At 50.6% G+C, this 11,647-nt stretch overlaps 1 protein-coding gene across 1 annotated transcript; it reads right to left on the bottom strand.

Moving 5' to 3' along the window:
* Positions 1–3,686: 3,686 nt before the first annotated feature.
* LOC101778794 lies at positions 3,687–5,221 on the bottom strand. The gene is made up of 2 exons (XM_004985333.2): positions 4,744–5,221; positions 3,687–4,616 (listed from the first exon to the last, which is right to left on the bottom strand). Exons 1-2 carry the CDS (start codon positions 4,966–4,968, stop codon positions 4,167–4,169), a joined length of 675 nt encoding a protein of 224 aa, XP_004985390.1. The 5' UTR covers positions 4,969–5,221; the 3' UTR covers positions 3,687–4,166.
* Between the last annotated feature and the right edge of the window lie 6,426 nt (positions 5,222–11,647).

Below are 11,647 nucleotides of genomic sequence, written 5' to 3'. Positions count from 1 at the left end.
TATTCGAAGGCGCCACTTTCCTATCACTAGCTTGAGGCGCTGTTCTAAATGTACTGTTGAGAGGAATTTAGATATTTTCATATGTGTAATGTATCATCTTGCGCTCTCAGACTTATAAATATCATATGCTTATGACTCTTTGTCACCTATCAAGTATGCTCCTTGCATTGCCCAGGGAATGAGGATCAAATTTGCTATACATAACATGATTTTTGTCTGAGATTTTCTGTAGAGCTTACCAAAGTTTGGTCTAGCCGCATAGAGATGTTTACAGTGAAAATGGCATCTGGGTCGGACGTGCGACTTGCCTTAGCCTCCACTTATGTAATGGATTTTGTAAATAGTCTACGTTTAATACTCCTAATTAGTATCTAAACATTCGATGTGACGGATGCTAAAAATAAGTCAGTGGAAGCAAACGGGGCCAAAATGCAGGCTATTTCTATGCCAATTGACAAGTTATTAAAAGAAGATAATTGCAGAGCAAGGATACGAACATTTTTCATCGATTCGCCCACTGGTTCCGATAGGAGCAATGCTGCCGCCATGCAAGTGCGGCCAGCTAGCATCGGACAAGTTCGGGTTCGGGGTCCAACCAAGGTAACGGTTCTTTTTTTAGGAAACTGCAGCCTCTGTGTATGATTCGTATATTGTCTTACCGTTGGAGGTGTCACAGCGTACGGTTATTCACTGGGAGCTTAGCTAGAAGCACATGCAGATGGAATGATGTTGTATATTGCAGCTGCTTCGTCACCGGTGGCGAGGCGGGGAACAGGAGCGAAGCTAGAAATTCTGAGTACCGGGGTCAGCTCCATTAGTAGATGGGGTCGTCATTAGCACTATGAACAGTGATCTTCCATGGAGCTCACAAAAAATTATAGGGGTCAGCTGACCCCGTTAAACTAGGCTGGCTCCGCCCCTGGCGGGGAACCAAAATGCAAATGCAGCTACGCTCTTCTTTCGAGATTACCATCTTCTCATCCGAGAAAACGAAATGGAGCACCAGTATGCTTCCTGCTAGTTTAAACTTCAGGTTTTTTTTTAAAAAAAACATTACTAGCCCAATTAGCTTATCTTGCCAGCCCGGCCCAAATGGAGTAGTCAGGGCGCTTCACACACCCAGAAGGTAAACAGAACATTCAGCTAGAGGACTTTTCTATTGAAGAAGCAACTTCGCTTCGATTGCAACAAGTATATTGATGCGGTGTAAGACTAAGCATATTGGTGCCATTTTTATAGATGGTTTCATTCATTAATGCATAATCTCGAGATAGAATATCAACCAACCACTAGAACAATTTATCCTTTTGGATGTCTTGCAGTAATCTCAATTGTGGACGGATTAAAGAAATACTAGCGTTTTTGAGGAACATATAAAGGCTGTTAAACATGGCGGGGTAACATCCACCATGGTAGTTGAACATTGCGAGCTAGCAGTCATTGAGCAGCAGCTACCACGCAATCGATGGCGCTGTTCAGCTCTCGGTACGGAAGGAATTGTTCCGGGTGTGTTGTCATACTCATGAGCTGATGAGGGAGAGCAGGCCAGGCATTGACCGGCGCTGGACGGGCCGGTCTTAATTCCGGCGTTACTCTAGGGTGCCGTCAAGCACGCTGCCACTGCTCCAAATTTAAGCTCCCCATTCAATTTTTCCATCTACCGCACCTATACTATGCAGCACGTCAACACGATCGAGCCCATCGAGTCGAGCGTGGCCCGGCGGCCGGGTCCCCATCGCCTCGCGCTTCCTCTGCTCTGCTCTGCGCCCCAGCCGGCGGCCACGGGAATTAGAGACTATTTGGGTAGGAGGGCTAAAGTTTAGTCCTGTCACATCAGGTGTTTGGATGCTAATTAGAAAGATTAAATATTAGTTAATTATAAAACTAATTGCAGAACCTCTGGTCTAATTCGCCGAATCTATTAAGCCTAATTAATCCATCATTAGTAAATTGTTACTGTAGCATTACATTGTCAAATCATGGACTAATTAGGCTTAATAGATTCATCTCATGAATTAGCCTCCATCTGTGTAATTAGTTTTGTAATTATACTATATTTAATATTCCTAATTAGTATATAAACATCTGATGTGACAGTACTAAAGTTTAGTCCCCTGAGCCAAACACCCCCTCAAGGCCCTAACCAACCACTACCCGGTAGACCCTAGTCGCCACCATGATTAGATTGCACAGCCACATCTGTTCCACGTTCTCCGTGCATACGTTCGAAGATGGAAAACGAGCGGCGAGAGCCGAGAGGCTTTCAACTGTTTTCACGTAAAAGGTTGCAAGCGCACGGTAGAAAGACGAGGAAGTTGCAGGGAAATGGGCCGTGCCGATCGTGCATGTTCTCCAGGAGTTACGGGTGGTCGTGTACTCGTGTTGCACCTAGCGCAACATGAATTGAAGTCCAGATGCTAGGGAAAAGCAACCTGTAGCCATAAGGTTTGAATTTTTCTCAGATTTAATTTCCTGTTATTGAATATATATAGCTATAGTCGTCGTGCAGTCTAACTGAATGTGCTCAGGGTGTAACAGTCTTACAGTCACTTAAGGTTTGGGTTTTGGATTCATCTGACCTCATGCAAAGAATTAGGGTGGCAAATGATCGTTGTAGCGCTTGACGAGACAGTATTATTGGCGCCTACTACAACCACACTGGCAGGTGGCAAGTGCAGAGCATAGCCACATCGGGCCCCACCGATGCTGATTCGGCGCCGTGTCAAGCACGACAAACAAATGTCGTCGTGGAGGGTACAAGTCCTTCGTTCGTCATTGTAATGCTACGAAAACTCCTTGCTTGATTTGTGCCACTAGCAAAAGTGGATATGGATTTCATGCCAAGGAGACGAGGTTAACAAAACTTTTGCATCGGCATGCTGTTCGGAAACTTAAAAAAAAACTGATCAAAGTATGTGCTTCCTCCGTTTCAAATTATAAATCGTTTTAACTTTTCTAGATTTATAGATATTTGACATATAAATATTTATTAATCTAGAAAAATTAAAACGATCTGCAATTTGGAATGGAGGGAGTAGATTATTTCGATGAGCGCTCCTGGAAAAAAACGGACAGAAACGAGCACGAGTTAATGTTGTCCACTGTATCCAGCTCGCTCTGCTCGCGACACCGGATGGATACATACGTGCAATGAATCGTTTCATTGTCGTGACAAGTGAAAGATGACAACATTATATATGCGAGATTCAATACGCGAGAGGACAGTTCGTTGCATCCGCCATCCAGCTAGTAGTAAATGAGGGCGCATTCAAAACCCCCCTTGCACTAATTCGATCCGCTGCCGAATCAGCTCGCGCCCTTCCATCCATCATCCACGCACCCCATATGCGGGTGCACCACCCTCGCTAACTAAGCTTTGGTTTCCACGACAGCATCGAACGGTATGACAGGAACCAAAAGGAAAGGCCGGCCACAGGAAAAGAAGAACAGGTTCCGATTCCCCCAACGGCCCTGGACGCAGCGGTCGGCCACGCACATCCTCCTCCTGCACGGCGTCGAGTCCGGCCCGTGTTCTGCATGGCTGCGTGTACGTGCTTGCTTGACCCTGAACCTGCCTCCTTTTCCGTTTGGGGAGGCTTTTCCACTTGCTACTAATCGCTCTCGAATTGGGAGGGTCACCATTAACGCGAGCACTGGCACAGGCGCCCCCGCGCGGCAATAATAAATTCGTGCGCACCAACAGCCAACCAACTTTCCGTTACGAGCACAGCGCACCCGGGATCGAGTTCGAGTTCGAGTCGACCGATGGCGAGTTCGAATTACATGCACGGACAGGTGACAGGTACCGAAAGTTCGGAGCTACTACATTTATATGCACTTATATCTACATCACCATTCATCGCCATGTACCCGCAGAGCTAACCGATCCATCGCGGACCGATCGATCGGCCACGGCCACCGCTTGATTGATCGATCGATCGATCAACTCCACCCTGTTTGATTATACTCATCTAATCACCACATCACAGTGGCCTTAAAACTACTGGAGTGCTATCGATCCTTGCACATGCAGGTGACTGAGGTGGCTACATGTACACGTGCGTTATACTAGCTCGTGCACGGGCGCCGGGGTGCACGGGATACAACCATCTATCGGTCGGCGGGGTGCTCTGCTCTGGTGCTCCCTCCGACCGTCTGGTCCATCGCTAGTCCCTGCAGCAGAGCAGCTGGAGGCCGAGCTTGAGGGGCGCCGTCTCGGGCTCCGGCGGCGGCGAAGGTGGCGCGGCCCGGCTCGGCGTGTGCAGGAACTTGCAGTTGGGGCACGCGGGGCTGGCGCGGCACATCATCACCAGCATGTGGCACCGCACGCACACCGCCGCGACCATCTCCCGGCTGTCCTCGGCCTCCGCGGGCTGTCGCCGCTGTGCTGCAGCTGGCGGTGGCGAAGCTGGCTTGGGCTTCTTCTTCTCGGGAGCGGACGGCCGGCGCGGCGAGAACGTGAGGTTCAGCTCCAGGTCCAGCCCCGGCGGCGCGCAGTTCGCCGACTCCTCGTCGTCGTCGTCGTCGGCGGGCGCGGCGCGGAAGTCCTGCTCGCCTCTTGGGTCCTTCAACGTCCGCTTCTGCGTCCTCGTGTTGTAGTAGTGGATCTGCCCCGACTGCACGCGTACGCACACGAGTCAGAACACGCGCACACGAACGGGGGTATCAAGCATGGGCGTATGGCGACGACTGGCCATGCATGGATGAGAAACCGGCGGGGCTGCACGTTCGGTATGCATGTACCTGGATGTCGAGGCAGCGTTGCCACTCGGGTGGCAGTGGCGCAGCGTCGAAATTGAGCTCGATCCCGTCCACGACCTCGCCGCGGCTGTTCTCGCCGTCGTCGTCGCTGCCGTCCCGCTTCCGCTTCTTGCTGGTGGCGGTGGAGGCGACGGCGCCGCCCACGAGGGAGAGGCACGGCCGCCGCTTGTTGGCCTCCGGCAGGAGCGCCGACTGCAGGGACACCATCTGCTGCTGTCGTTGCACCCTCGGTCGGTGCGGTGCAGCAGTGGTAGTAGCGTACTTGCCTCGGTCGGGGCGGGCCGGGTGCTGGTTCCTGGTGATGTATCCGAGTGGATCAGGGGATCGATGGTGTTGGCTGCTGGCTCCGGCGTGATGCGTGTGTGGGGGCGATCGAGCGTTGGGTTTGGATTCGGGCGCAGCGGCAGGTTTATATAGGGGAGGAGAGGAGCGAGGGGGTTCCGCCGTTCGGCCTCGTCGATCGGGGGCCGGAAATTTATGAGCACAGAAGTGGTAGCCAGGATCTTAAAGGGACACTGCGACCGGACCACGAGATGTTCACACAGCTACTTACACGTACTACTGGTCAGGTCGGGTCAGGTCGAGTCGAGTCACTCAGCCCTGGCAGCTGCATCGCATTCGATCTCGAAGGGAAAAGGCACGGTGTATTGGTTCCACGGACTAAAAGTTAATCACTGTCACATCAAATATTTAGATATTTAGATACTAATTAGAAGTATTAAATATAGACTAATTACAAAACTAATTGCACAGGTAGAGACCAATTCACGAGACGAATCTATTAAGCCTAATCAATTCATGATTAGCACGTATTTACTGTAGCATCACATTGTCAAATCATAAACTAATTGGGCTTAATAGATTCGTCTCGCGAATTAGCCTCCATACGTGCAATTGGTTTTATAATTAGCTCATGTTTAGTCCTCCTAATTAGTATCTAAATATTCAATATGATAGGAACGAAACTTTAGCCCGTGGAACCAAACACCCCCTAAATCTTAACTGGGTGAAATAGAGGCCTTCCTCACCCAAATTTTTCTCCACCCCCGTTCCCCCTTTCTTCTCCAACTCTGGCCAAATTCCGACGAGATTAGAGGCGTCAGGGTTAGGGTTTCTAGGGTTAGGGGTTCGGGTTTTCCGGGGTGGGTGCTCACCGCCAGCCCTAGAGGGAAGGTGGCGGCGGCAGGCTGGCCCGACGAAGGTGGTAGGCGCAGGGCCGGGGGCGCCGCCAGCCAGGCGGTGGTGGAGGGTGGTGCCGAGCGGGGGGAACGATGATGGCGGTGATGGGAGGCGGTCGACGCGGGCACGCTAGGGTCTCGCTACCAGCCGGCGCGGGGCTCCAGCGCCCGACCGCGCCGGATGGGTTGGGGACGGACTGGGCAGCAAGCGGCGGGAGGTAGAAGAAGCAGCGCTGGCCGTCGGATGCAAATTGGATACCTCAAAAATTCAAGTGAAGGATGTCTTTGTTTCACCCGGATGAGCTAGAGACAGTACCGTCTCGAATGCGTTTGCATGTCATCGGCACCCCCCTCTAACCACTGGGCGCCGGTGCTCCTCCGCTCCGGCCTGCCGGTCAGCCGGTCCGGTCACCTCCTCTCCGCCCCGCGCGGCACCGCCGTTACTGCTCCGGTCACCACCACCACACATCCGCCTTCCCCCGCCCCGCCCGCCCGCCCGCCTGTCGCATCGCTCTCCGCCCTCACATGCTTCTTAACGCTGCATGGGCTTTTGCGGTTAACCATCGTTTTAGCTCGCCATCAAGGCTAGCTAGCGCTACCACCGCATTAACCGCGCTCCCCTCTCCCGTCAGATCAGCCGGCGTCGTCCTAGCTTCCCTTTCCTCCCTTGCCGGCTCCCGCCCGGGGCCGCGTCAAGTTCCATTCAGCTCCGGCCGAAAGCGGGTAACTACGTAGACTGGCTGGACTGGAAATAAATCTTCTCCATTATTAAATCCGAAACGGCGATCACAACTTTTCCGTTGGGGCTGTGGATACGACCGCATTCATTACCACGAAGCGGATAGGATCATGTCATGGAGTGGAATAGCTGGAAAGATACAAGGATCAAGTTAATCGCCTGCGCGCGTCTCCTTGTTGCAGGAGGTGGCGCTCTCGCCTTTCTTCATCGTCTCCTTTTCTCCCCGCTTTTCCTTTTTCCTCATCTGAAGCAAGGTGGTTGGGGCCATTAATCACTGGTGCCCGATCGACCACAGCGTCAGTATGGGGAGAGGCTGAAGCACTTGAACACATACGCGTCGATACGGGGAGGAAATGCGGCTCGATCAGGTCATCAGGGCCAGCTCGTTTTCAGCATACTTCGACGGATACACGTTGAATCCACACACGGAAATCTTACTATATGGATTGACCTAATGTACTGGCCACTTGGGCCGCTTTAAAGGCTAGCTGTATATCTATAATTCTTCCCCTGAATGCAGTAAATGTGAATACCAGTAAGTTGTTCATACATACCAGCTGGAGTAAATGAGCATAGCAGCATGCCAGCAGCAGTAGCAAATTCAATCGTACTCTCCTCCAGTCGGTCAGCTCTCGATCAGCAATGCTTGAACAATGAGGGAATCAGAACAGAACCATCACGGGCGCTCCGTAATCTTTGACTGTTATCAAACCGTCAGATCATACGGCCACCGGGCCCCCGAACCTTCCATGTCTACTACCCAGCCTTTTTCTCTCACGAGTCGCGACCAGGCCAACGCGAGCAGCAGACACGTGTCGCGCGTGTGGGACCCTGGGAGCCCGGAGGTGAGAGCTCGCCCGGGCGCACCGGGCGGGTGGCCGGAGCCGGCGACGAGCCGGGCACAGTTGAGGCCGGATTGAATGCGGCTGCCTAGCTCCTCCCCGTAACTCCAACTTCCAAATTTGGGTCGCCAAGGGAGGCTCAAATTTAAAGCGGCCCAACACCCGGCTTTAACCCCAAATTTACAACGCCGGAATAAATATCGCCAACCTTGCCTTTAAATTCGGAGGAGGGGATGGCGTGCCTGGATTTACGAAAACGCCCCCCTTCCATCTGCCTCCCCCAGGAGATTAGCTGCGTGGCCATTAAGAACCCCTGCCACTGCGATCGTTATGATGGCTGCTGGCTTGGCTGGTGCAAGGCAATTGCTGCCGCTGTACTATGTTAGTAGCCAGTAGAGAGTGCCCTAGGTTAGCATCTAGGGCGGCTCGTCTATGAACAACTGTGTTTGCTATTGTGCAGCTTTGCCATCGGTGTACATCCTGTGAGCAAAACAATTCCATGTCTCCAGTAATCTGTAAAATTGGTAGAACATGAACAATGATAATCAAGAGCAATTTAGCTGGGTTTGGTAGTGAGAATTATGGATGATGCTGAACTCTTCAGGCTTCATCATATATAGTGAATCTTGATGGTTCATTGATCACGCAACGCAACGTGCTGGTGTGCATTCTGGGTGAAGATTTTTCATTGCTAAGATAGGCCATGCAGTTGTTTCTAGCTTACCGGTCATTTTCATCGATCAAAACACTACTAGATACTACTACCAATGTTCGGCATGGATTTCTCTCAACGCGGTGAATTTGGGCTCTACTGTTCCTGTGCAAGAGGAGTGAATGCTGCTGCTGCAATGATATCGGTAGTTCCCCATTTGAAGATCCCCAGAATGCTAGAACAAGTGTGCGCCTCGCTTCTCTGGAGTCTGGACCTCCAGTAGATTGACGTAAATTTTAGAGCTGGGGATGGGCCACAGCCCCATGTGTAATTGTGTCAGACGAAAAATGCAGGACGAGAAATGGAAATTGCTATGCTTTCGACCAAAACGTCCGACTCACGTACGGTACGAGTACGACCGTGGTCCGTGTTTGATCTACGGCTGCCCCGGCGTGCAAACCTCCGTCTCCCGGCGACCAAACCTAGTCTGCGGCTGCATGCCTCCGGTCGTATGTCAGCAGTACGATTGGATCGTACGTATACATAGCAGTGTTGATGAGAAACACAAGGCACATGGAAATGAGAAGAGAAGTTCCTTTTGAAGTGGGATGATGCCATATCTCTAAGGTCCCGTTTGGATCGTAGAAGATTCTATAATCTGGCTAAAGAAAATCAAAATCCATTCCAAACAGTCTGGATTATGCTAGAGATTCCAAGAATCAACTCAAAATCCCACTATCCCGTCTCACCGGGCTTCTGGAGGGTTCTAGGGCCGTGTTTAGTTGGGGAATTTGGGAGGTGCCAAATTACTGTTACAGCACTGTAGCACACTGTAGCGTTTCGTTTGTATTTGTGAATTATTGTCCAAATATTGACTAATTAGGCTTAAAAGATTCGTCTCGCAAAGTACAACAAAACTGTGCAATTAGTTTTTAATTTCATCTACATTTAGTACTCCATGCATGTACCGCAAGTTTGATGTGATGGGGAATCTTCTTTTTGCATAGTGTCAAAGTTGGAAGTTGGGAGTAACTAAACATGGCCTAGGTTGCAAACAGAGGCGAAGCTAGGTTTGAAATAATCCTGGTGCACCCTTCTTTGCGTAGAAGAAATCTAGTGCAATTTACATGATAAAATTGAGTAAATTAGCAGTAAATTTTTCTTCACCCTGGTGCATGTGCACCATGGTAGCTCAAAACAGCTTCGCCCGTGGTTGCAAAAGACCATTTTGCCCAGCCCGTCCCTACCTTTTTCTCTTGAACTAGTAGGAAGCAGAGTAGAAAGAGGCAAGGGTATTGTTGGCATTGGTCTTGACAAACAATCCAAAAATCAGGATTATAATCTAAGAATCCAAACATACAGTACTAGATTAGACAATCTACAATCCGGATTCTAATAATCAGTAGCTAGTATCCTGATTCTAATAATCTGTAGGGGATTCAAACGGGCCCTAGGTTTAATTTAAAGATAATTGACCAGTCTCTAACGGCATAATAATATTTTCCCCCTATTTAAAGAGAAGTTCCTTCTAAAGCACTTTCAAATACCCTACTTCTTTAATATGTAAGATACTAGTCATCAAAGTGTGATGTTAAAATCACGTTGCATCAAAACGTGGCTTACATTTTCTTTTTAAAAAAAGTGAATTGTGGAAGAAGAAAGCGTCCGATCCTAGAAATTGGAAAAAAAAAAGTTCTAAAATACGTTGGTTTTCTTTTGAGAATTAACCAAAAGACTTATGTACTCACTTGTTCTCAAAATGTAATAAGCCCATGATTCAAACATTTGAATTTTTTAGCAGTACTTGTCTAAGAGTTTAGACATTAAATTATAAAAATCTGATATTAATGGATTTGTTGATACTATTTCTATATAATATCAATCCAAAGGTTCGATAAATTATAATATAATGAGAGCATCGAATCAAATCGTGGCTTTCATTTTTTGTAAAAAAAAAAGGATTGTGTGGGTGAAGAAAGCGTTCGATCCTAGAGATGGAGGAGGGGGAGGAATTTCGACGGCGACCTCTCTTGGCAGCATTAAAGGCCGGAAGAAGACGGTCATATATAGGTCGTGCTGCTGGAGTGAAGTCCACCGGTTCCCATTAACTGCCCTTCAATTCCTGCTTCAATGCGCCCGCCCGCACGCAACGTCGCCGCTTTCAATTTTCGCTGCCTATATGGCGAGGTCGCCGGCCACCAGAAACACTCGCCGCCGTCCGATGCGGCCGCGGCCGCCCCCGATCGGTCGCGGGGCTCTGCCTTGCGGTGGAAGAAGAACAGATATGCACGTGTGCGTGGCTGCTCTCTGTCTGCTCTCTCTCCCCTGTTTCACTGCGCGCCTGTCGTCTGTCGACCTGGGTGAATCAGGAGTGCACTGTTAATCTTAAAATTCTTAAAATAAGGACTAGTCTTATTTTATGCATATCAGTAGAAGCGCTCATGTTAGTAGTGTTATACTTTACTCTCCTAATACAAACAGGCTGCCGTTCATGATCGATCAGCATACTGAGGTGGTTACAAAAAACGACGTCCTTCAATTGAAGGCTTCAACTTGGACAGCAGCTGAAATCATCAGAATCGCTGATGGTTCAGGTCTTCAGGAGAGCGGCGCCCTGGAGGCTGGTGCAGTGGCCGGAACGGAACCGGAGACATGGCAGGGCGACGGGCATAAATGTTGGCAACTGTAGATGCACGAAACGCGCGCATGCCAATGATGATCCGGCTAAGCATCTCTGCTGCGCACCTGCCATACGCGCGCAGCGCGGTCGCCGCCACGACGATCCCGGCGCGGCGGTTCCTACAGCACGCGCGCTCGGCTGCATGCCGTGCACGCCCCACCCAGAGCTGGGCGCTGCATGAATCGCATGACGGATCGGAACTCCGAAGGGAAGAGGCGCGGTCGAGCACGGAGTACGCCGGTCGCGGTCAAGGTCGTCGTCGCTGATCGAACGACGACCTGCCGACGCCGATGAATGAATGAATGAGTGGGTATTGAATACACAATTGGTACTAGCTCACTCGCCAGAATTGCTGTCTGTCATGTCGTCTCGGCGCGATACAGTGTACACAAAATATACATGAGGATTGAGGAGGAGTACGTACCCGTAGGCAATAAATACGGGGAGTTAGTAGTCGCCGTTGGCGCACAGCGGGGGGAGGCCGGCGGTGGCGAGGGCGAGCTCGCCTGAGTTGGGTGCGGCCTTTAAGGCGGCGATTACTACCCGCCGGCGCGGCCGTACCCGATCTGATCGACCCCGGCGAACCTCATTACACTCCTGCCTGCAGCCTGCCGCCTGCGCCTGCGCCCATGCCAGTTTGTGTGCAGAGGCGGAGCGAGCGCTGCTCATACGGATCCGATACGGTGTGGACTGCGTCACCCTCCGTAACGGCGGCGCGCGTGTTGGCTATGGTGGAGCGTTGGGTTTGCTACTATTACTACCCCTGCGTTCGGTTAAAGTTGCCATTTCGTTGTA

This window comes from Setaria italica, chromosome IX, assembly GCF_000263155.2.
Source record: "Setaria italica strain Yugu1 chromosome IX, Setaria_italica_v2.0, whole genome shotgun sequence".
NCBI lineage: Eukaryota > Viridiplantae > Streptophyta > Magnoliopsida > Poales > Poaceae > Setaria > Setaria italica.
The sequence above is the reverse complement of the archived record's forward strand: the minus strand, read 5'-3'. Positions and strand labels throughout refer to the sequence as shown.